The sequence below is a fragment of the Rhinoderma darwinii genome, chromosome 2, assembly GCF_050947455.1.
Source record: "Rhinoderma darwinii isolate aRhiDar2 chromosome 2, aRhiDar2.hap1, whole genome shotgun sequence".
Taxonomy (NCBI): Eukaryota; Metazoa; Chordata; class Amphibia; order Anura; family Rhinodermatidae; genus Rhinoderma; species Rhinoderma darwinii.
The window spans coordinates 332794888-332821705 of record NC_134688.1 but is presented as its reverse complement, the minus strand read 5'-3'; the positions used below and the strand labels follow the sequence as shown (position 1 = coordinate 332821705).

Below are 26818 nucleotides of genomic sequence, written 5' to 3'. Positions count from 1 at the left end.
TCAGGATAGACTAGTGTAGTCTACTACACCACTCCATCCTTCAAGAAAAAGGTATACCTTACGTATACTAGCGCAAAGAAGACCTAAAGAATACTCTGTGTCACGCTAATGGAGTTCTATGGACACGTTTAGCAGGTATGTCGGGAGCTTTCCTGACATACATTCTAAACGTAGGGTATAAACACGATGTGATTTGGGCCTTATTCACATGTATGGGATGGTATAAAGAGGTTGGTCATACTTTATCGTTATTTAAAAAAAAATATGCTTCACATCACATTTAGACATTTACTCATATAATGTTGTTTGAAGATCTGCGCCAATGTTTGAAGTGTTAGGGTGCAGTCACACGTGGCGTGTTTGCCTTGTCTTTCCGCAGCGTAAAAGTAAACTGCAGAAAACTTTACAATGTAAGCCTAAAGTTAAAATATTGTAAAAAGCAAGAAATTGAGAAATCTGTCTGTTGCGGAACATTTTCTGGACATTGCAAATATGTCACGTGTGACTACATCATTAGGGTATGTTCACACAGGGTGGATATGCAGCGTGAAAGCACACACCGTATCCGTGAAGTTTTTCACCCGGAATGTCCCCCCGCGGAAATCCTGCAATGAAAAAATAATATTATATACTTACCATGGGCACACGTCCCTGACATACTGACGTTCTGCAGCTCTGGGATGACGTTTCATCCCAAGTGACTGCTTCAGCCTGTGATTGCCTGCAGTAGTCACATCGAATGAAGAAGCACAGAGTTCTGGGTAAGTATTAGATTTTGTTTTTTATTCAGATTTGCGATTTTGTGGCGGAATCGGAGCTTTTCTTCCGCAAAAATCGCAACATCTGCTATTTTTTGCGGGTTTTACCTCCTCTTTGAAATCAATGGGGAAAAGCTGCAACAAAAAAGCAGCAATTATGCAAATACAATTGACATGCTGCGGATTAAAAAACCACAAAGCAGGTGAATTTTGAAAAGTGTTTTCCGCTTATCATTTACGTAGCGTGTGGATGAGATTTATTCAAATCTCATCCACTTTGCTGCTACTGTATTATGCTGCACATTTTAATGCAACAAAATCCGTTGCAGAAAATCTGCAGTATTTACGCTACATATGAACTTACCCTTAGGCCTTATTCACACGAGCGTTGAATACGTCTGTGTGATGGCCGTTAAAACAACGACCATCACACGGACGCATGTTTCACAATGGGGCCGTTCACGCGGCCGTTGTTTCAAAGGACCGTGTGAAGGGTCTGTTGAAAAATAGAACCTGTCCAATAATCTTCCGTTTTCACAGATTCCTCCATCGCCTTCATAGGATCCTTGAATATGATTTATTAATTGTCATTTAATAAAGGTTGCTGTGAGCTCCTGCATCCAGAGCTGTCATTCTTAGACTATACTTGCAATATATTTCTTTATATTGCCAGCAGTGTCAACTAGTTACTTGTCTAACGTTGGGTTCCCACAGTGCGGATTTGCTGCAGATTTTGCATACGTTTTTTTTTCTTTTATATATATATTTCTCCTGTTTAGGTTCTGGCTAAAAAAAAAATGCATGCAAAATCTGCAGCAAATCTGCACTGTGGGAACCCAACGTTAATGTAGCCACCTACGTTCTACTAACAGATTCCCAAGACAATGGCCAAGTATTTTAATTCCATCCATGCGGTTCTGCTATCTTAGGCTGGATTCACACAAGCATGTTCGGTCCGTAAAGGACGCAACGTATTTCGGCCGCAAGTCCCGGACCGAACACACTGCAGGGAGCCGGGCTCCTAGCATCATAGTTATGTACAATGCTAGGAGTCCCTGCCTCTCCGTGGAACTACTGTCCCGTACTGAAAACATGATTACAGTACGGGACAGTTGTCCTGCAGCGAGGCAGGGACTCCTAGCGTCGTACATAACTATGATGCTAGGAGCCCGGCTCCCTGCACTGTGTTCGGTCCGGGACTTGCGGCCGAAATACCTTCCGTCCTTTATGAACCGAACATGCTCGTGTGAATCCAGCCTTACTGTCAGATCACTCTGACTTCTAAAGATTTTTAACTAAACATCAGGGAATTGCTGTTCATGTAATCTCCTAGTATATGGACATAAATCAATAGCGCACAAAGTAAACATAAAAGTAGAGAAAACCTTCAGCTTTCCCCTATTTACCCCCATTTGTATATCTGCCATAGTGAGATCTTTTTTTTGTGATTTTAGCGGTTATAGCTGTGCACAATTACTACCAGATTATTATGCAAACCGCATTTTGCCCTAATCTGTGTCCCGTATGGAGCAGAAGATTGCCTTTTATTTTCCTTTTTAGAACCGTAGAGGAGCATAAAACCAAACACAAACGCATTCATGTGATATAATGACACAGTAGTACTGCTCCAGCATGTCACGGCATTGTCCAGTAATATATGATTTCAATGGATTAACGGTTATTTTTAGCTCCCACATTGTCAATGCATTTCCATATCCATTAGAGCTCAGGATCAGGGGAAACTGAAGTGAGAATTATTTGTTTATTTTATTAGACTAGGTTAATGGGCAGGTTTTTTGTTTTGTTTAATTTATAATGCTGTCTTTCAGCTAATAACATACTGTAGGACATACCGGTAGTTAGAAACATAAAGATGTCGCACAACAAGGAGGAGAATTTTTAATCAATTATTATTCTAATAGTGGTACTGAAGAAAATTTGAGAGATCTGCTATAGAAAATGTGACATTTTTAATTCCATGCGTACCATGTAAGGGCATGTTCACATCTGCGTCGGGGCTTTGTTGATGGGTTCCGGTAGACCTTTCCGTTGGAGGAACCCATCAACAGAAAGGCAAACGTAAACCATAGCTATACGCTATTGTTTCCGTAAAAAAACCGGAAACCTTACGGAATGGAAACAAGCGAAAACCATTTGAACCGGCAGCATTACCATTGAAATCAATGATAATGCAAACAGAAGAGATGCTTCCCGTTTGCCTTTCCGTCGATAGGTTCCTCCGATGGAAAGGTCTAACGTAACCCTAACGCTTATGTGAACAGGCCCTAATAGTTTTATAAAATTCTGAGTTGTCTGTATAGTAAAAGTTTTATTATAGAGACAGTAAACCTAGCGTGAACTGTAAGTGCCCTGAACTATCGTATAGTGAAGTAATTTTATATGCGATGTTGAGGTCATCACTTCCATCGACAACTTTATGAGTAAACCTTTGCAGCTACGTAAAGGTGTTTTGAAAGTTTAGTTTAACTTTTATCTTTGGTGTATATCTAGCCTCCCCCCACAATAACATTTTCAAAAGTGCCCCGTTTCTCCAGTCTTGACGCACGTCGGTCACGTGACCTCCGAAGTCACATTTCCTGCTCCCTCTAGTGATGTGCCGTATACAGATCGCAAAGGCTAGAAGCCAATAGTCCTAGCCTAGTATACAGCACGTCACTAGCGTAAGCACCAGCACTTCTCCTGGTGTCTTATACCAATTGCTCAGTGCATGCGCTAAACTGTGTAGTCATTGCAGCAGTCAGGCAAATAACTCCTTCCCTTCACGAATTAACATACAATCCAAATGCACGCTGCTTACAGCGTGCAAGAAATCATGGGAAACAAAGCTAACCCAGAAGCAGAAGTAAACAAGCGGCAGTCAACAGGAATGGGAATGATGGTAAATAACTATATTTTTTTTTACTGGAAAATGGTCTAGAAGTGGTATACAGTGAGGGAAAATGTTTTTTTTTTATACATTTTCATTTTGGGGGGGGGGGGGGTATCTAGGAAAACCCCTTTAAGGTCCCATACACCTTTGCAGCTGCTGGGCCCCTACGAGTTAGACATAAGTCAGCCAAACTCGATCTATTATATATGGAGGTCAACCGACTCGGCAAGCGTGTATCTTTATAGGGGAGTTGCCCAAAAAAATGTTGGCCAACCAAGACAGTTATTTAATGTGTATGGCCACACTTGAGGTGGTTTTACACAGGAGAATATCTGCTCGTATTTAACCATTTAACGGATGCCGATCTACAATACAGCTTGTCAATTGTCCCTGTTTACACTGAGGGATGTGACAAAGATGATTTTTTTTCTGCCACAATTAAGATGCGTTTGCTCGTTTGACGGCTGATCGTTGGACCCTTGTACATGGGTCGATGCTTGGGAATGAATGTTATGTTCCCACAATCATTGGCTCTTGTAAAACGCCTTTAAAAAGCATTTTAGCATTCCCGAATATATTACTATCCTCACTCCATTTATAATTAAAGGGGTTGTGAATATATACACAGGATAGGTCATCAGTAAATGATCGGTGGAGGTCCGACACCCAGACCCTGTACCAATCAGCTGTTCCAGCTGCCAACGTCACCGGAAGATATGCAGTGGTCGGTGCTGGAAGCAGATGACTCCGACCACTGTATAGCGGCCGTGCTGCAGTACTTCAGCTCTGATACTAATCAAGTGAATAGGATCAGAGCTGCAGTAACCCAGCACGGCCGCTATAAAGTGTACAGAGTCATCTGCTTCAGGCACTGGCCACTACATAACTTGCAGTGCCCGGATGCAGCCAGAACAGCTGATCGGTGCAGGGTCTGGTGTCGGACCCCCATCGATCATATACTGATGACTTATCCTTTGGATCGATCATCAGTATGGAAAACCACCCCATGCCTGGACAAACCGTTTAATTAAGAAGCAGATATCCCATGGTGCAATCTCTATCATAACATTTGTTGATGTCAATCCTCAGTGATAATGCTCTCTTGTTAGAGGTTGGTTACAAGATATTAACTAGAGATAAATGGAGCAATTTGCCACATGCAAATTCTATGTAATTAAATCCATTTCGGAAAAGACACACAAGGGTTTTTTTTTTGTTGTATGCATACATGGCTGGGAGAAAAGTAGGACACGGGGAGAGAAGATAATTTGTTGATAAGGCTTTGCTTGGTCAATCCAGGTTTACAGATACAGTGCTAAGGATCTCTTGCATAACCCTTCTTTGTGTAATTAGGATTTCAGCTTTAACTTTTGCTATACTGAAATGTTTCATCGTAAAGTATCCTTAAATCCAAAGCTGAGAATTGGTGCTTTGGGTGGGCTTACTTATCTTTGAACTCTCCATACTGATTTGACTGCAAACCATTCCAAGAATGTATGAATTTTAAAGGCATTATATTAGCACCTTGCATATGGAATTTTTTTTGTAATTATATTGCTTTTTATATAATGTAAAGAAAAAAATGTTTTATTTATGTTGTCAATTTTAACTTTTTAATGTATTAATACTTTTACTTCTCCATGGGGGCTGCCATTTTTTCTCCCTCTCTGTATGTGTCGATTAACGACACATACTAAGATGCTATACGGCACACACAATCCCATAGAGAATGCGAACGGGAGCTGTTCACACACAGACCAGAACGAAGCTCGTTCCTAGAGAGAAATCCGACGCCATTTTCATGTGGAACGGAATCCGCTGCCGGACAGTAAGATGGCGGCTTCCGGCCATATGTTCAACGAAGCTAAGGCACAAGGAAGAGGAGCGTAGGCGGCAAGAACTTGGTAAGACGCTCAGAAAATGGCGGCAGACAGTGTAGGCGGTTTGAAGACATTCAAACCTCTCCCCCGTCTGGCACTAGCCAGAAAAAGGGAGGGGGGATTGTGTGAGGACACTAGAGGAGAGTGTGTCCACCCCAAATTTGCAGCAGAAATCAATGAGGCTGCTTTACCACAGTGACCATGCTGCAATTTTGGGAACTGCTCCCTCTAGTGGCCAGCGCATGGAAATATTATAAATTAGAATCTAATTTATAAGATTTTCTGACGTGAAAAAATTAAAAAACATTAAAACAATGTGTAATCAGTTATATACTCATTGATTAACTGGAAAAAAAAATTCTAGCGACACATTCCCTTTAACCTAAATGCTCTACACCTCTCATATTATGAAGTAAAACATACACTGTACATTGGTCCAACCTTCTTATGACTGTATGTTGTGGCACTTGATATGATTGAAAATTATGATAGAACAAGAATGAAATGTGTTTGTTTTTACCCCTTTTTTATTCACTTTAACTCTAAAAGAAGAAAAGGCCTTCCTTTATTTCCATGACCCCCTGTCTTATCCCTGACATCTGCCATCATAGATATAAATTGTCGACAGATCAAAATCCATGGATAAATATGTCACGTCTATGGCCAGAAGGAAAAAGAACAGACTGTTTGGCAGAAACAGCCTGTCATTTAGTATATGGAGTACTTTTATAGTTTCCCATCCAGGAGTGCGACCTACTGAATGGATTCAGGTCTCCCATTCATATAGGAAAATCTGGCATTGATTTTTCTTCTTAATACTTAAAAATAAGTTATATTACAGTATTACCTGAACTACATGCTTTTAATTATTGAATGTTTTTTTTTTTTTTACAACAGTGTAGAACAATGAAAATTGGTAGAATTTATTGAAACTTGTAAATAATAGCTAAAATTTTGAAATGTGATCTGGCCAGTACAGTGCCAGAGTGGGGGAAGGGGTTCAAAGAGATTCAAAGAACACCAAAGATAGGAGTCATGCATCGCCCCTTCAGGCCCTGCCTAGGTATAATCCAATTAGTCAGATGTACTACTGTGTCAGGGTCTAGAACATGTCAAAAAATACAGCAAATTTTGCCGCAAATTGATGCAGTTTGGTGCAAATCTGATGTTTGCACCTCAGTATACACATTTTATAGCTTCATGTGGAATGGGTGTTGCTTATCGCATGGGCCATGGTTTTAAATGTGCCAATGTGTGCCAAAAAATGGTGCAAAATAAGCCAAATCAAAAGTGGTATAAGAAAGAGAATAATGTCTAACAGGTCATGCAAGATTCGCCAGAATTATCACGCGGCATGCAACACTATGATAAATTTCGTGCATTTTGTGCCTGCCTGGTCTAAGCTTATGCTGTGTATTAGACAGCATAAGTAAATGTGGGCCAATATATCAGATTTTCCTGGAGTGTTCCTTTAAATTCCAAAACAGGCTTTTTCTCATCACATCTGAAAGGTGCAGAAAATTGAACATCATTTTTTTGCGATTTTAGTTCAAACCCTAAGGGTATGTTCACACGGCCAAATTTCAGACGTATACGAGGCGTATAATGCCTCGTTTTACGTCTGAAAATAGGGCTGCAATACGTCGGCAAACATCTGCCCATTCATTTGAATGGGTTTGCCGACGTACTGTGCAGACGACCTGTTATTTACGAGTCGTCGTTTGACAGCTGTCAAACGACGACCCGTAAATTTACTGCCTCGGCAAAGAAGTGCAGGGCACTTCTTTGCCACGTAATTTGAGCCGTTCTTCATTGAAATCAATGAAGCACGGCTCAAGGTTTACGAGCGTCTCAGATGCCTCGTAAATTACGAGGAGGAGCTTTTACGTGTGAAACGAGGCAGCTGTTAACAGTCTGTCTTTTCACACGTAACTGCCTCTCAGCGTGTGAACATACCCTAAAAATACTTGCGCAAACGCTGAACTGTGAATGTTTTGGGAGATAAAGCATTTATATGTCAATTCAAAAATCTAACCTTTTATAATAGTATATCACACATTCGTGAATAACAGTAATAGAGATTGTGAATGTCCTGTTTTATTACAGTAGTGGATAGAATTGTTTCTCTCATTTAATCTTCTGCTTACATTGTGATCATGTTTTGGTTTTGAATAAAATTGCATTTCTACAGCTTTCCACTATTTCAATTACCTCTGTCCATAGGGAAATCGCACTTGTGTTGCAAAATATTTTTTTTCTATTAGGACAGAAACAGCTAAATTTTTTTATTTTTCATTTTCATTTTTCACTCCCCGCCTGCCATAACTTTTCGGCAATAGAGTGATGTGATGGCTTATTTTTTGCGGGAGGAGTTGTCGTTTCTAATGGCACCATTTAAAGTACCATGTAATGTACTGGGAAACTGTAAAGAAATTCTTTGTGGGCTGAAATTGGAAAAAACTGTGATTCCTACATTGCTTTTTGGTTTTCGTTTTTGCAGCTTTCACCGTGCAGTAAAAATGACAACTTAACTTTATTCTGCAGCTCAATATAATTACAGCGATACCAATTTTGTTTATTTTTATTTCATTTTTTACATTACTTTAGAGGAAAAATGTGAAAAAAATAATTTTTTTATTTTTACTTTTTTCACTACTAATAATTGTATTAAACTTTTTTTTACACATCTTATTAGCCCCCCTAGGGGACTTGAACAAGCGATTGTCAGATTGCTGGTACAATACACTGCAATACTAATGTATACTAATACTAATGTACTGCACTATATTGTCATTAGTACAGGCTTCTGTTAACAGGCACGGCTTCACAGAGGCAGACAGAAGGCATTCCTGGGGGCCTTCATTAGGCCCCTGAGCTCCGATGACAACCATCAGCACCCCCTTGATCACGTTGTGGGGCTGCTGATATGTCAGAGGGGGCTGCCCCCCTCTTTTCATCACCTCAGATGCTGCAATTGACCACAGCATTTGAGGTGTTAAAGGGAATGTGTTGCCAGCAAAACATGTTTTTTTTTTTTTAGTTAAACAATTAGTGTGTAGGTGATTAAACATTGTTCTAATTTTTTTTATTTTTTTCACGAGTCAGGAAATATTATAAATTGGATTCAATTTATAATATTTCCCAGCACTGGTCACTAGATGGAGCAATTCCCAAAATTGCAGCATTGCATGTGGTAAAGCAACCACATTGCTTTATGCTGCAAAATTGGGAAAAAATCCCTCGCTCTAGTGAGCTCTCAGAATCCCCCCCTCCTTTATCCTGGCTAGTCCCGGGAGAAACGAGGGGTTTGAACGGTCTAACCTCCTACACTGTGTGTCGCCATTTTTTGAGCTAACACACAGTGTAGAAGGTTTACATACACTAGTAAACACACACTGAAACACGAACATACATAGAAATCACTTACCTGCTCCAGTCGCCGCCGCTCCCTCCGGTCCGTCCGCTCTGTCTGCTGCCGCTGCTCCATGTGCACAAGTCCGGAAGCCGCGACCGGAAGTAGTAATCTTACTGTCCGGACGCGACTTCCGGTCCACAGGAAAATGGCGCCGGACGGCGCGCATTTCAAATTGGACTGTGTGGGAGCGGCGCATGCGCCGTTCCCACACAGACGGCGTACACCATAGTGGATGGAACGGGCCCCATTCGCATACCCTATGGGACTGGAGCTGCCGTATTCCATGTCTGTATGTGTCGTTAATCGACACATACAGAAATGGAAAAAAAAATGGCAGCCCCCATAGGGAAGAAAAAGTGTAAAAATAGAAAAAAGTAACACAAATAAATATAAACATTTTTAATAAAACCCTAACATAAAACTGATATAAAAAAATAAATTTTGGTGACACTGTTCCTTTAAACCGCCAGGAACAGTGCGATCGCTGTTTCTGGCCGTTAGTACTGGGTATCAGTTGTAATACACAGCTGACACCCGGTGAGTATGGAGCGCACTCAGCCCGTGAGCACTCTCCATTCTTTCCTATGATGCTTATCACGTACACTACCGTTCAAATGTTTAAGGTCACTTAGAAATCTCCTTATTTTTGCAAGAAAAGCACAGTTTTTTTCAATGAAGATAACATTAAATTAATCAGAAATACACTCCATACATTGTTAATGTGCTAAATGACTATTCTAGCTGCAAATGTCTGGTTTTTAATGCAATATCTACATAGATGTATAGAGGCCCATTACCAGCAACCATCACTCCAGTGTTCTAATGGTACATTGTGTTTGCTAACTGTGTTAGAAGGCTAATGGATGATTAGAAAACACTTGAAAACCCTTGTGCAAATCTGTTAGCACCGCTGTAAACAGTTTTGCTGTTTAGAGGAGCTATAAAACTGACCTTCCTTTCAGCTAGTTGAGAATCTGGAGCATTACATTTGTGAGTTCGATTAAACTCTCAAAATGGCTAGAAAAAGAGAGCTTTCATGTGAAACTCGACAGTCTATTCTTGTTCTTAGAAATGAAGGCTATTCCATGCGAGAAATTGCCAAGAAACTGAAGATTTCCTACAACGGTGTGTACTACTCCCTTCAGAGGACAGCACAAACAGGCTCTAACCAGAGTAGAAAGAGAAGTGGGAGACCCCGCTGCACAACTGAGCAACAAGACAAGTACATTAGAGTCTCTAGTTTGAGAAATAGACGCCTCACAGGTCCTCAACTGGCAGCTTCATTAAATAGTACCCGCAAAACGCCAGTGTCAACGTCTACAGTGAAGAGGCGACTCCGGGATGCTGGCCTTCAGGGCAGAGTGGCAAAGAAAAAGCCATATCTGAGACTGGCTAATAAAAGGAAAAGATTAATATGGGCAAAAGCACACAGACATTGGACAGAGGAAGATTTGAAAAAAGTGTTATGGACAGTTGAATCGAAGTTTGAGGTTTTTGGATCACACAGAATAACATTTGTGAGATGCAGAACAACTAAAAAGATGCTGGAAGATTGCCTGACGCCATCTGTCAAGCATGGTGGAGGTAATGTGATGGTCTGGGGTTGCTTTGGTGCTGGTAAAGTGGGAGATTTGTACAAGGTAAAAGGGATTTTACAACGCCATGCCATACCCTGTGGACCGCGCTTGATTGGAGCCAATTTCATCCTACAACAGGACAATGACCCAAAGCACACCTCCAAATTATGCAAGAACTATTTAGGGAAGAAGCAGGCAGTTGGTATTCTATCTGTAATGGAGTGGCCAGCGCAGTCACCAGATCTCAACCCCGTAGAGCTGTTGTGGGAGCAGCTTGACCGTATGGTACGAAAGAAGTGCCCATCAAGCCAATCCAACTTGTGGGAGGGGCTTCTGGAAGCATGGGGTGAAATTTCTCCCGATTACCTCAGCAAATTAACAGCTAGAATGCCAAAGGTCTGCAATGCTGTAATTGCTGCAAATGGAGCACTCTTTGACCAAAGCAAAGTTTGAAGGAGAAAATTATTATTTGAAATAGAAATCATTATTTGTAACCTTGTCAATGTCTTGACTATATTTTCTAGTCATTTTGCAACTCATTTGATAAATATAAGTGTGAGTTTTCATGGAAAACACAAAATTGTCTGGGTGACCCCAAACTTTTGAACGGTAGTGTACATGTACTTGATAATGCGTCAAGGGATTAAGAATGTCCACTATATGGACAAAAGTATTGGGACACACTTTTTAATCATTGAATTCAGGTGTTTCATTCAGTCCATTGCCATAGGTGTATAAAATCAGGCACCTAACCATACAGTCTGCCTTTACAAACATCTGTGAAAGAATGAGCCATTCTAAAGAGATCACTGAATTTGAGCGTGGTACTGTCATGGGATGCCACTGTTGAAACAAGTCAGTTAGTGGAATTTCTTTCCTCCTAGATATTCCAAATTCAACTGTGAATGGTATTATTGCAAAGTGGAAGCGTTTAGGAACCACAACAACTCAGATATGAAGTGTCTGACCATGTTAAGTTACAGAGCGGGGTTGTCAAGTGCTGAGCGCACAAAAGTCACCAACGCTCTAACTCAATAACTGGAGCGTTCCAAACCTCCTCTGCCATTAACATCAGCACAAAACCTGTGCGCCGGGAGCCTCATGACATGGGATGGGTTTGCATGGCCGATCAGCTGCATGCCAGCCTTACATCACCAAGCACAATGCCAAGCGTCGGATGGAGTGGTGTAAAGCATGACGCCACTGGACTTTGGAGCAGTGGAAACGTGTTCTGTTAAGCGACAAATCACGCTTCTCTATCTGTTAGTCTGATGGACAAGTCTCGGTTTGGTGAATGCCAGGAGAATGTTATCTGCCTGACTGCACTGTGGCAGTAAGTTTGACATCTGTAGTATGTAAATTATTTGAGGGTATTCTAAGAGATGAACTACAAAAGTATATAGCAGAGAAAAGTCCAATTGCTGATAACCAGCATGGATTAATGAGAAACAGGTCGTACCTAACTAACATGCTCGGTTTCTATAAGGAGGTAAGTGCAAATTTTAATGTTGGTCATGTGGCTCATAGGATTAATTTGGATTTTGCAAAAGCTTTTGATACTGTTCCACACAACAATCTTGTTCTGAAGCTGCAGACATAGTGACTGGGGGAACGTGTATGCAAGTGGGTAAAGAATTGGTTAAGGGACAGAAAACAAAGAGTTGTTATAAATGGAACTTACTCAAATTGGGCTGAAGTCAGCAGTGGGGTACCACAAGGATCGGTGTTAGGCCCAATTCTTTTTAATCTCTTTATTAATGACTTTGTGGATGGGATTGATAGCAAGGTGTCAGTATTTGCTGACGATACAAAACTTTGTAGGATACGTAAAACTCAGCTTGACTATAAAATATTACAGAAAGACCTAGATAAGTTGGCAGCATGGGCAAAAACATGGCAGATGAAATTTAATGTTGATAAATGTAAAGTAATGCACTTAGGAAGCAATAATAGCATTAATTCATATACATTAAATGGTGGAATAAAACTTGGGATAACGGAACAAGAGAAGGACCTGGGTATTCTGGTAACAAATAAAATAAGCAGCAGCACTCAATGTCAGGCAGCTGCTGCAAAAGCAAATAGGATTTTAGGGTGTATAAATAGAGAGATAAAAACCCGGGATTCAAATGTAATATTAACACTCTATAAATCCCTTGTAAGGCCACATCTAGAATATGTAATTCATTTTTGGGCTCCACATTGTAAAAAGGACATAGGAGAACTGGCGGGCAACGAGATTATTAAATGGGATGAGAGGTGTCACTTACAATGAAAGGCTAGTAAAATTGGGCTTGTTCAGCTTGGAAAAAAAGATGTCTTACAGGGGATCTTATTAATATGTATAAGTATATGTGTGGTCAATACAGAGAACTAGCACACATGAATTGTTCTTTCCAGGGACTCTACAAAGGACAAGGGGGCACCCATTGCGTGTGGAAGATAGACTAATAAGACATCAATATAGAAAAGGGTTATTTACAGTTAGAGTGGTCAAGCTATGGAATGCCCTTCCCCAGGAGATAGTGATGGCAGATACTATGTCAGCGTTTATAAAAAGGCTAGATGCTTATTTATTTACGAATGGCATTGAGGGTTATAATTAATCAAGCAATGAATGACGGATAATTTATTGAGAAAGCTGAAGGACCTGTGTCTTTTTTTCAACCTATGTAACTATAACTATATGTAACTGTACAGTTTTGTGGAGGAGGGATAATGCTATGGGGTTGTTTTTCAGGGTTTGACCTAGGCCCCTTGGTTCCAATGAAGGGAAATCCTAATGCTTCAGCATATCAAGACATGTTGGACGATTGTATGCTTCCAACTTTGTGGGAACAGTATGGGAATGGCCCTTTTTGTTATAGCATGACTGTGCCCAGTGCATGAAGCAAAGTCCATAAGTTGGGTGAGCATAGTTGGGTGAGCTTGGTGTGGAAGAAGTTGACTGGTCCACACAGATCCCTGACCTCAACCCCATCAAACACCTTTGGAATGAACTAGAACAGAGATTGTGAGCCAGACACTCATCCAACATCACTGTCTGACCTCACAAATGCTCTTCTGGATGAATGGGAATAAATTCCCACAGACAAACTTGCAAATGTCTATGTATTTAGAATGGAATGTCATAAAAGCTCCTGTAGGTGTAATGTGTAGGTGTCCAAATTATTTTGTCCATATAGTGTATAAGCCATACTAATATTCCCATAGATATCCCTGAGGTTGTATACTAATGCTGCTATCTCATTGCCAGCAACCAATTCTCACTATACCTCTGATATCATGTACTATTCCGGGCACTGAAGAAGTCTAAAGATGTAACTAAAGATGTGTACGCAAGTATACTAGAAGCTGTTTAAATAGCAACTATCAATATTTGGGTCTCTATAGTATATTGATCTACGGAAGTCAAGAGGATTTGTCCATTAAACACTACCCCCTCCCCCCTTAACTTTCATATTGGGAAAGGCTACATTGTCATGTAAGGTTCCATCATGTGGCTTTGTTATTGAAAAACACATCTAAGAATTGTCCCATGTCTTTATCATGAACACACAACAATACTACATAGATTTTTTTTAAGATGTATTGCTCTTTCGGAAAACAATAGTTTGTATTCCAGTATATCTATTATTTTAACAAGTGGTAATTAATTTTTAGACATTATCATGACAATAGATTGCAATAAACTGAGCAAAGTACTTAGATACACAATCGATAACACTGAACAAGATGTTCCTGATTATATTAATACACTTCTTATGCCAGTGTCCCTATCTGAAATCATCAGAAGTTAAGACATTGATGGACTTAGAAAGGATTAGTGGTTGCTAATCAGGGAAAGACGTACTTGATAGTAGTACAGTAGGGGCATGGAAAAGGCTTAATTGTTTATATAATACTGCAATTTAAATCTATAAATGACTACCACATGCAGCTGCACTTAAGTTACATAAGATGCAAAAAATAAATAATGCTTAACCCCTTAGTGACCAGCCCATTTTAGGCCCTAATGACCAAGCTATTTTATTCGTTTTTCTATAGTCGCATTCAAAGAGCTATAACTTTTTTATTTTTTTGCCTACATAGCTGTATGAGGACTTGTTTTTTGCGGGATTAGTTGTGCTTTTTAATAGCACCATTTTTGGGTACATATAATTTTTATATTAACTTTTATTAACCTTTTTGGGGGGGGATTATAAAAAAAACTGAAATTTCGCCATTGTTCTATGCGTTTTTAAATTGACGCCGTTCACTATGCGACATAAATAACATGTTACCTTTATTCTATGGGTCGGTACGATCACGGCGATACCACATATGTAGAGGTTTTTTTATGTTTTACGACTTTTGCACAATAAAAACACTTTTGAACTAAAATTATTTGCTTTTGCATCGTCGCATTCCAAGAGCCGTAATTTTTTTATTTTTCCATCAATGTAGTGATTTTTTGGGCTTGTTTTCTGCGGGACAAGACGTAGTTTTGAATGGTACTGTTTTGGGGTGTATGGCACTTATTGATTCATTTTTATTATGACTTTTTTGGGGGGCAATGGAAAAAAAATTCAATTTCACCATGTTTTTTTGCGTTTTTTTTTACGGTGTTCACTTTGCGGTTTAAATTACATATTAACTTTATTAATGGAGTCATTACGGTCGCGGAGATACCACATATGTGTACTTTTTTTTTTTTTTTACACTTTTTATGGGAAAAAATGGTTTTATTTATTTTTTTACTGTACTTTTTATTAATAATCTTTATTTCACTTTGATGACTGATTTTATTAGTCCCACTAGGGGACTTTACTGTGCGATATTCCGATCGCTGCTATAATGCTCTGGTATACTTTGTATACCAGAGCATTATTGCCTGTCAGTGTAAATCTGACAGGCAATCTGTTAGGACGTGCCTCCGGCGCGTCCTAACAGGCATATGTCCAGGGCAGACCTGGGGGCTTTTATCAAGCCCCCGGCTGCCATGACAGCCCATCGGAGACCCGCGATTGCATTCGCGGGCCGCCGATGGGTGACAGAGGGAGCGCACTCCCTCTGTAAACAAAGTTAAATGCCGCGGTCGCTATTGACGGCGGCATTTAACGGGTCAAACGGCCGCGATCGAAGTAAACTTCGATCGCGGGCGTTGGAGCAGGAGCTCAGCTGTCATCAGACAGCAGAGCCCCGGCTCCTGCCTGCACGGGAGACCCGTGCAGGACTTAGACTAGGCTGACGTGAAAAGGCGTCAGCCTAGCCTAAAGCCCATTAGTGACTCACGTGAAAAGGCGTATTAGTGGTCACTAAGGGGTTAAAGGGTAAATAAACGTTCAACAAACTTCTGACATGTCTGACAAAAGTTTTGATTGGTGGAGGTCCGAGCACTGAGACCCCCACCAATCGCTAGAACGAAGCGGCAGAAGTACTTGTGTGAGCGCTCAAACGCTTCGTATCTGTTCGGGTTTCTCCGGAAATCCGATGTATCGGAGTACGGGCTCATAGACTTTCTATTGAGCCCGTACACCGCTACATCAGCTTCCCGAGAAAAGCCAAACAGAAACTAAGCGGCTCAGCACTCACTGCCTCTTCGTTTTAGCGATCGGTGGGGGTCTCAGTAGTCGGACCCACACAGATCAAAACTGCTGACATGTGTCAGAAGTTTGTTGAATGTTTAGATACCCTTAGGCTATGTTCACACGGAGTATTTTGGGGGAGGAATATCTGCCTCAAAGTTCCAATTGGAATTTTGAGGCAGATATTCCTCCCCCAAAATACTCCGTGTGAACAGCAATTATCGCGCCGTTTTTCGCCCGCGGCCATTGAGCGCCGCGGGCATAAAACACGCTTTCTCCTGCCTCCCATTGAAGTCAATGGGAGGTCGGAGGCGGAAGCGCCCGAAGATAGGGCATGTCGCTTCTTTTTCCCGCGAGGCAGTTTTACTGCTCGCGGGAAAAAGACGCCGACGCCTCCCATTGAAATCAATGGGAGGCGTTCTCGGGCCGTTTCTGCCGAGTTTTGCGACGCGGTTTCCGCGTCAAAAAACTCGGCAAAAGACCCCGTGTGAACATAGCCTTTAAGTCTTTTTATAAATAAAAGTTAGGACAAAAATTCCTTCTTCCCATTTTCACATGAAATAATGTAAACCGTAAAAATAAACATATTGCCACATCTATAAAAGCCCCAAATATTAAAATATCACATTATCTATTGCTTCCTCCAAAAAAAATGAATAAAAAGTGTTTAAATAGTCGTATGTAACCGAACATGGTACCAATATAAACTACCTCACAAAAAACAAGCAAAAAATAAAGACGTTATGGGTCTGAGTAAGGTGATTCAAAACACGTAAAATCAATGGGTGACCATGATGTAATACAAGAGCAGGAGCTGCTCTTTGCAATGGCTCATAAAGGGGGGTGCAGATTGCGGGACCCCATAATAGAACATATGTTAAGGGATTGTTTAGATAGGACAACCCATTTAAGGCCTTAAACAGTAGTTTAAAATATGCACCTGAAAAATTTTATTAAAATAAGATTTTGAAACTGGATATTTTAATCAGGATGGCACAAGCTATGGTTATGGGTTAAAATTGTTTATGAAATGAAGTAGTCAAGATAAGGCAGAAATATCTTTAGAAGTTCATCCATCTCTCCTTCCTCTCTTGCAGTGGGGCCTTTTCAGAGGTGTTTCTTGTAAAGCATAGGGCCACTGGACAGCATTACGCACTGAAGTGTATAAAGAAAGTCAATAGTTCAAGAGATCGGAGCTTGGAAAACGAAATTGCAGTGCTGAAGAGGTAAGACTTCATATGTGGCAGAATTGGTTTTGAGTGTTAATATATAATTCATACATATAAAGCGGCTCTGTCACCACATTATAAGTGCCCTATCTCCTACATAAGGAGATGGGCGCTATAATGTAGGTGACAGTAATGCTTTTTATTTAAAAAAACGATCTGTTTTCACCACTTTATTAGTGATTTTAGATTTATGCTAATGAGTTGCTTAATGCCCGAGTGGGCATATTTTTACTTTAGACCAAGTGGGCGTTGTACAGAGGAGTGCATGACGCTGACCAATCAGCGTCATGCACTTCTCTCTATTCACAATCTCTGCACTTCGTTACTCTGTCTGTGGTAGTTACAGCAGAGGAAACGTAATCTTGTTGTAACCTGTCATCTACCGCGTAATCTCGCGAGACTATGCCTCCTCTGCTGTAACTACCACAGACACTGTCTATTCACTGTCTAAACACTTCAGTATTGTTAATGTGTTAGTATAAGACAGCACATAGCGATCTAAAAGGATCCCTATGTGCTGCTTAAATGAATGGAGAGGAGTGCATGACGCTGATTGGTCGCGGGCCGTCGGGATTACTCACCTCCCGACGCCCACAGCCATGGAACCGTGAGTGCTGGTCCCCATCTCCTTCCTAGAAGACGCCAGCGCTCACTTCCACTCCATTCTGCTGTGTCCCGTAGGGTGCGCGCCCACGCTCGTGCCCGGCCCGCGCAAATAGGAAGTCGTCATCATCATTAACTGCCACGATTTCCTGGTCTATAAGAAGGCCCCAGGCCTTCCAATCCTTGTCTGAGTGTTGTTAGTTTTCCCAGTCTGTCTTGCAAATGGTCCCTTAGCGTTTTCCCTGTTCCTGTTTCCCGTGCTGTGCCTTTAGTATCTAGTCGTGCCGCGTCCTGTGTCATCTGCCACATCCGGAGGAATCCGCCACGTCCTGTGTCATCTGCCACGTCCGGAGGAATCCGCCATGTCCTGTGACATCTGCCACGTCCGGAGGAATCCGCCATGTCCTGTGTCATCTGCCACGTCCAGAGGAATCCGCCACATCCTGTGTCATCTGCCATGTCCGGAGGAATCCGCCACGTCCTGTGTCATCTAACACGTCCGGAGGAATCCGCCACGTCTGGCGCAATCTGCGGCACCTGTGTCATCTGCCACGTTTGGCGTTATCTGCTGCACCCATCTCCATCTGTGCCAGAGCGGCGGCCACCGTCTGGACTATCCAGGTACCCTTGTGCGGGACATTGTATTTCTGGGGTTTCCTGTTGTTTGGCCAGCTGCCTCCCCGCTACGGCGGTACGGCCCAGTGGGTCCACTAACCCGCTTCGTGACAGTACGCTCAGGCCATGGACCCCGCTGGTCAACCTGAGACTTTGACGACACAAGCCATGCTGGCCGAGATGGAGGATCTCCAGTCACGACAAGACCAGCTCCTCCTGTCGGTAAACGCCATAGCCCATCGGCTGCTTGCTCCCACCATAGTCGTCACAGCACACGTTCCTGCGATTCCTCCTGCTACACTACCTGTCAGTACCAGTACCACAGTACCAACCCCCTGTGTTTCTTGCCGCTATCTCCACGCTATGACGGAGATCCGAGGTCCTGCAGGGGATTTTTGAATCAGTGCCTGATCCATTTCAGACTACATGCCAGGTCCTTCTCTTCGGACGACATCAGGATCGCCTTCATCATCTCTCTCCTTACTGGGAAAGCCCTGGCATGGGCTAATTCTCTGTGGGAACATTAGGGACCAGAGACCCGTGACTTGCAGTGCTTTTTACAGACCTTCCGCTCGATCTTTGAGGAACCTGGGAGTGTTTTTTTCGGCTGCTGTATTTTTGCTGACCCTACACCAGGGAGACCTCTCCGTGGGCGAGTAAGCCATTCAGTTCCGTATCCCGGCTGCTGAGTTAACCTGGAACAACGAGGCTTTGTTGGCCACATTCTGGCAGGGACTGTCTTCAGGGATCAAGGACGAGCTGGCTGCTCGCGTTCTGCTATCTACCCTGGACGATCTTATCCTACTTGCCTCCCGGGTTGACATGAGGATCCGGGAACGTTCCCAAGAGGTTCTCCGGGAGAGAGAACTTCATAGGCTGGATTCTACTTTTCAGCAATCTTAGTCGTCCCACCAGAGGATCCGATGCAGAGTAACTTTGTCAAATTGTCTACCCAGGAGAAACAACGCAGACGCACTTCTGGACTTTGTCTGTATTGCGGCCTCAGAGGCCATATTCTGCATTTGTGTCCCCAGAGGCCAGAGAGACCCCATTGCCTAGGATTGGTTGGAGAGAGAACCCTAGATGGAACGGTACCTAATAAAGCCTTCTGTTCCAAGTTGACTATTCCTGTGACCTAGTATCCGGCGAGAGGACGCATCAAGTTTCTGCCTACCTTGACTCTGGTTCCGCCTCAAACTTCATCCAGAAAGAGCTTGTGGATTATCCTCAGTTGCCTACAGTTCCCCTAGAGACGTCTTTGGCTGTTGCCTCAGTTAATGGACTGCCTCTGCCGGATCCCATCGTTTCTAAAACCAAACCATTGAAGCTCCAGGTTGGAGTACTTCATTCTGAATTAATTTCCTTCCTTGTTTTGCCCAAGGCCATCAATCCGGTTCTGCTGGGCCTGCCTTGGCTTCGACTACATGCCCCAGTCCTGGACTGGAGTTCTGGAGAGGTTCTCCAATGGGGCTCCAAGTGCCATGGTCGTTGTCTGTTGCAGATCCATCCTGTCAAGCCTCCTCTGCCTCAGTCATTGGCGGGTCTGCCTCCCCAGTTTGCTCAGTATGCAGATGTTTTCAGCAAAAGGGAGGCTGAGACGCTGCCTCCACATTGGACTTATGACTGCCCCATTGAACTAGTTCCTAATGCCTCCCTCTCCCGTGGACGGGTATATCCTCTCTCCTTGCCAGAGTCTCTATCCATGTCGGCCTATATCAAGGAGAATCTGGAGAGGGGTTTAATACGAAAGTCTTCCTCCCCGGCCGGCGCTGGATTCTTCTTCGTTAAAAAGAAGGACGGATCCCTTCGACCCTGCATTGACTACCGTGGTATCAACCAGATCACAGTCAAGAACAAATACCCGTTGCCACTTATTTCTAAGCTAGACCTGCGGGGGGCTTACAATCTAGTCCAGATTCGCCGGGGTAATGAATGGAAGACAGCATTTAACACCCGGGACGGGCACTACGAATGCCTAGTGATGCCCTTCGGACTGTGTAACGCTCCCGCAGTGTTTCAGGAGTTCGTTAACGATATCTTCCGAGATCTACTCTATGTCTGTGTTGTTGTTTATCTCGATGATATTTTGATTTTCTCCCTAGATCCGACGACTCATCGGAGGCATGTTCGTCAGGTTCTACTACGATTAAGGGAGAATCATTTATATGCCAAGCTGCAGAAGTGCGTCTTTGAGAGAAATTCTCTGCCCTTCCTTGGCTACATCATCTCAGATCAAGGCCTCAAGATGGATCCTGAGAAAGTGAAAGCTGTCCTGGAGTGGCCACGTCCTCAAGGCTTAAGGGCCATACAGCGGTTCCTGGGATTCGCCAATTTCTACCGGCAGTTTATTCCTAACTTCTCTTCTCTGACGGCCCCCATCTCGACCCTGACCAAGAAGGGTGTGAACGCCAAAGTGTGGACTCCAGAGGCAGAGTCCGCATTTATTAGCCTCAAGAAAGCCTTCACTTCAGCCTCGATCCTCCATCATCCTGACGTTTCTTGGCAGTTCTCTCTGGAAGTGGACGCTTCCTCTGTTGGTGCAGGTGCACTTCTGTCCCAAAGGAGCTCCAAAGGAAAGGCAGTAGTATGTGGCTACTACTTAAAGACTTTTTTCTTCTGCTGAGCGCAATTACTCCATTGGAGATCGGGAGCTACTGGCCATCAAATTGGCTCTGGAGGAATGGAGATATCTTCTAGAGGGCGCTGCTCACCCCATCCTGATCTTCACCGACCACAAAAACCTTACCTACCTTCAGTCTGCACAACGACTGAATGCCCGTCAAGCCAGGTGGTCACTGTTCTTCACCCGTTTCCAGTTTGTGCTCCACTACCGTCCAGCGGACAAGAATGTGAGGGCTGATGCCCTGTCCAGATCATTTGAGACGGAAGACACGGTGGAGTCCCTTCAGACTATCATAGACCCGTCCTGCATTGTCACTGCTAATCCTCTGCAGGTTAGAGATATCCCTCCTGGGAGGACTTTTGTTCGGTTGGCAGACAGGAGAAGAATTCTCCGCTGGGGACACAGTTCTAAACTGGCTGGGCACGCTGGTGTCCGTAAAACCCGAGACCTGATTGCTTCTGGTGGCCCACGCTACCTAAAGATGTTCTGGACTTTGTCTCTTCTAGCACGGTGTGTGCCTCTAACAAAGTGACTCACTCTAAGCCTGCCGGCCTGCTTCAACCTCTGCCTGTACCCAATGCCCCCTGGCAGCACATTGCGATGGACTTTCTCACAGACCTTCCCCCCTCAGCAGGATGCAACACTGTCTGGGTGGTGGTGGACCGGTTCTCTAAGATGGCACATTTTAACCCACTGACCGGCCTACCTTCTGCTCCTCGGTTGGCGAGTCTCTTCAGTCTACACATCTTTCGTTTGCATGGCTTGCCTCTTCACATCGTGTCAGATCGGGGCGTTCAGTTTACCTGAAGGTTCTGGAGAGCCCTCTGTAAACTCCTGGATGTGAGTTTGAACTTTTCCTCAGCCTATCACCCCCAGTCCAATGGAAAGTATGAAAGGATCAACCAGATCATGGAGAATTATCTCTGCCACTTCATCTCTTCACAGCACGATAACTGGGTACAGCTTCTTCCATGGGCCGAGTTTTCATACAACAACCACACAAGTGAGTCCACCACTTCCACTCTGTTTCACATTGTATACAGTCAACATCCTAGAGTCCCTCTTCTTGTGTCGACTTAATCTCAGGTACCCGCTGCTGACTCTGCATATGGGGACTTCCTGCAAATCTGGCAACAGACCCGGTACTCTATTTTGCTGGCAGTAGATCGCATGAAGCGAAAGGCAGATACTAGGAGAAGAGAGCCGCCTCAGTATCTTCCGGGGACTAAAGTCTGGCTGTCCTCTCGGAACATTCGCTTTAGGGTGCCTTCATACAAGTTTGATCCCAGGTTCCTTGGTCCTTTCGAGATCCTGCAACAAATCAACCCTGTCTCCTATAAGCTGCGGCTGCCTCCTACCCTCAGAATCCCCAACTCCTTTCATGTGTCCCTCCTGAAACCAGTGGTCCTGAACAGCTACAGCAAGACTTCTAGTTCCAAAGTTGCTCCAAGCTGTCCTTCTGATGTATTCGAGGTAAAAGAGATCCTGGACTGCAAAAGGGTAGGAGGAAGGAATTTCTATTTGGTGGACTGGAGAGGGTTTGGTCCTGAGGTGAGGTCCTGGGAGCCAGAGAACCTCAGCGCTCCTGCTCTTATTAAAAAATTCCTCTCTCGCTCTGGCCCCAAGAAAAGGGGGCGTAAGAGGGGGGATACTGTAGCGTCGATGGCCGCGGGCCGTCGGGTTTACTCACTTCCCGACGTCCGCAGCCATGGATCCGTGAGCGCTGGTCCCCATCTCCTTCCTAGGAGACGCCAGCGCTCACTTCCGCTCCGTTCTGCTGTGTCCCGTAGGGTGCGCGCGCACGCTCGTGCCCGGCCTTAAAGCAAATAGGAAGTCGTCATCATCATCATCAACTGCCACAATTTCCTGGTCTATAAGAAGGCCCCAGGCCTTATAATCCTTGCCTGAGCGTTGTTAGTTTTCCCAGTCTGTCTTGCAAATGGTCCCTTAGTGTTTTCCCGTTCCAGTTGTTACCCGTGCCTTGTTCCCTGTTCCTGTTTCCCGTGCTGTGCCTTTAGTATCTAGTCATGCCACGTCCTGTGTCATCTGCCACATCCGGAGGAATCCGCCACGTCCCGTGTCATCTGCCACGTCCGGAGGAATCCGCCATGTCCTGCGTCATCTGCCACGTCCAGAGGCATCCGCCACATCCTGTGTCATATGCCACGTCCGGAGGAATCCGCCACGTCCTGTGTCATCTGCCACGTCCGGAGGAATCCGCCACGTCTTGTGTCATCAGCCACGTCCAGAGGAATCCACCACGTCTGGCGCAACCTGCGGCACCTGTGTCATCCGCCACGTTTGGCGTTATCTGCGGCACCCATCTCCATCTGTGCCAGAGCGGCGACCACCGTCTGGACTATCCAGGTACCCTTGTGCGGGACATTGTATTTCTGGGGTTTCCTGTTGTTTGGCCAGCTGCCTCCCCGCTACGGCGGTACGGCCTAGTGGGTCCACTAACCCGTTTCGTGACAAGCGTCATACACTCCTCTGTACAACGCCCACTTGGTCTAAAGTAAAATCACGCCCGCTTGGGCATTAAGCAACTCATTAGCATAAATCTAAAATCGCTAATAAAGTGGTATAAAACAGATCGTTTTTTTAAATAAAAAGCATTACTGTCACCTACATTAAAGCGCCCATCTCCTTATGTAGGAGAGAGGGCACTTATAATGTGGTGACAGAGCCTCTTTAATATGCTCCACTTCAAGACTTGCTAACAAAGATCTTATCACCTCACCAAATCATTACTTAAGAATCATATTGATAATAAATGGCTTTAAAGTGGTTTTCTCACCATTACAAGTCATAGTATATAGCTATATGCCATCGCTCCCTGACCGGTGGGGATCTGACTGTCGGTACCCCTGCAATTCTGAGAATGAAGTTTTTCCCTCAGAGCGATGCTTCTGAAGACTCTCTGTACAGGGAACTGCAAAACAGCCCCATTAACTTGTGTTGCAGCCATATTCCATAACTTTATATGATCGGAATACTAATTGAACTGGCTGCAAATGTAAAAGCAATTTGACATTAATCACAAAAACATCAGCTTTTTTTCGTTCTCTGGATCTACATGGAATAAAAATAACAGATTAAACTAGTATTAACATTGTATTTTAGCAACACTTTTATCAGAAATATTTGAAAACAAAATTCATGCTGATGGAATCATGATTTAGTATGTTACATAGGTTCCCTGAAGTACCTATAGAAAATGGCCACCGCAAAGATGTAATAAATGACAATGCACCATTACAATCTCACTAATCCTACAAAATAATGCAGGCTACAGCAAAAGTACAATATTTTATTAATTCATAATGAAAATGAGTATAAAACAAGTTAAAAGACTAAGCATCACATACACTAAAGCGGAAAGAAGACTGACTTTACGATGTATCAATAGAATTATACAGACAGAGTGCATAAGTGTTTGAACATGATAGAAATAAAAAATCAAGAAGACAAACCATCCTCCCAAAAGATATAGGGTAACATTATCAATAAGGGACACCTAAATGCAGCACATTGTGACAAAAATGGAACTGATACAGATGAGGCTGGTTCCCTGAAGGCAATTTCTACTGATGAGACTCATGTTTTTCTCTCTCATAGAAAGTATTTGCGGTTTAATTTGTCAACGTCTTTGTATCAATGTAACTGAACACACTTTTTATCTTCTCCTCATCAGGATTAAACACGATAACATTGTGACTCTTGACGACATCTACGAGAGCTCTTCACACTTCTACCTTGTTATGCAGCTGTAAGTAATCTGCTGCACTGGATTCCAATAGCAACATTTTCATTGCAAAAGAGGTTTTCTCTATAGAAAGAAAATGCTGAGATTTTAAGTGCCTAAATCTATTGTCAGATCATGTCTGCATAAATAAATCCCTAGTCAACATAAGGAGTTGGTATACAAAGTGTCTATCTCTGTAGAGCCCAACCTCTGCATAATAGCTATCCTACAGAAGGAAAAAAAACTCTCTAGTACCAACCTATAGGTAGGTTGCACTAGAGAGACAGTTTTCTTCCTTCTGGAAGAGAGTTATTTTGCCTATTTTTTTCGAGGGAGCATTGCTCTAATGTTCACACATTTCCCAATTCATATGCAGTGAAAAAATTTGCGGGAAAAAAGGACATGCTTATTTTTTTTCTGCGGATTGCGCATGGAAAAGGCGAGGATTAGTCCCACTGTATGACAATGAGGCTAATCCATGTGTGGATCCACTGGCAGATCAATGAGTTTCAGCCTCGGATATCTTTCATGGATTCTTTGTCAAATACATGTCAGGATTTGCCACAGGCAATAGCTTAAGGGCATGACCAGACGTGGTGTATTGTTTCCGCCACTGTCCGCATCAATGCCGTACATAATCTGCGTTGCAGATTCTGTTGCGACTCTGCCTAAAATGGGCGTTAAATTGATGCGGACTAGCCGTTGCGTATTGAGGTGAAGGTACTTTCCCTTCTCTCTATCAGTGCAGGATAGAGAGAAAGGACAGCCCTTTCCCTAGTAAAAGTAAAAGAAACTCATACTTACCCGGCCGTTGTCTTGGTGACGCATCCCTCTCTTGACATCCAGCCCGACCTCCCTGGATGACGCGGCAGTCCATGTGACCGCTGCAGCCTGTGATTGGCTGCAGCCGTCACTTGGACTGAAACGTCATCCCGGGAGGCCGGACTGGAGGAAGAAGCAGGAAGTTCTCGGTAAGTATGAACTTCTATTTTTTTTACAGGTTGATGTATATTGTGATCGGAAGTCACTGTCCAGGGTGCTGAAAGAGTTACTGCCGATCGTTTAACTCTTTCAGCACCCTGGACAGTGACTATTTACTGACGTCGCCTAGCAACGCTCCCGTAATTACGGGTGCACACACGTAGTCACCCGTAATTACGGGAGCCCCATTGACTTCTATGGGCCTGCCCGTGCCTTTAATAATGGCCCGTGATTACGGGCGTTTTTACGTTAAGTGTGCATGGGGCTTCAGTCTGGCTGTAGACCTAGAAATACATAGGTACTGCCAGAATGAAGAAATGTAATGTTCGTAAAACAAATACGCTATGCAGCACACATAACATCTGCGGACTTCATTGCAGAATTTTGACTCTCCATTGAAGTCAATGGAGAAATTCCGCAATGAGTCCGCAACAAGTCCGCTACACGTCCGCAACAGCCAGTGTATGCTGCGGACACCAAATTCGGCACCGCAGCCTATGCTCCGCAGCGGAATTGTCCGCAAGGTGTAAACGAACCTAACAAAAAATGTGTGAAAAAGCTATGGAGAAACGTGTACGCTGCGGATTTCCACAGCGGATTGTCCGCAGCGGAATTCCAGAGCAATTCCGCCACGTCTGGTCATGCCCTAAGACTCCCTACTAGTTCGATCTCCACAAGGAGAATCAGTACCATCTAAGAGTTAGCCCAATCTAGTAGTGTTTTTTTGCTGAGAATCCCTTCACCCAATAAATTCCTATTCTACGGTAATTATTGATGGACTTGTCAATATATACCAACCATTTACAGAGCAATATACATGCAATTCTGAGCAATAACTGATAGGAATGGTCTGGGCTATATGACAAATTGCTTTTAGAAGACATCTTTTTAACTTCAAATAATTATTAGATAATTATCAGATTTTCTATTTCTGG

The 26818-nt window shown here is 43.3% G+C and overlaps 1 protein-coding gene across 1 annotated transcript in view; it reads left to right on the top strand.

The window, feature by feature from the left end:
- The window catches only part of LOC142743184 (uncharacterized), a 116028-nt gene that overhangs the window by 64728 nt on the left and 24482 nt on the right, over positions 1-26818 (top strand). The window contains exons 4-5 of the mRNA XM_075853679.1: positions 17185-17313; positions 24852-24926. Coding sequence (XP_075709794.1) covers positions 17185-17313; positions 24852-24926 — 204 coding nt within the window. The remainder of the gene's footprint in view (positions 1-17184; positions 17314-24851; positions 24927-26818) is intronic.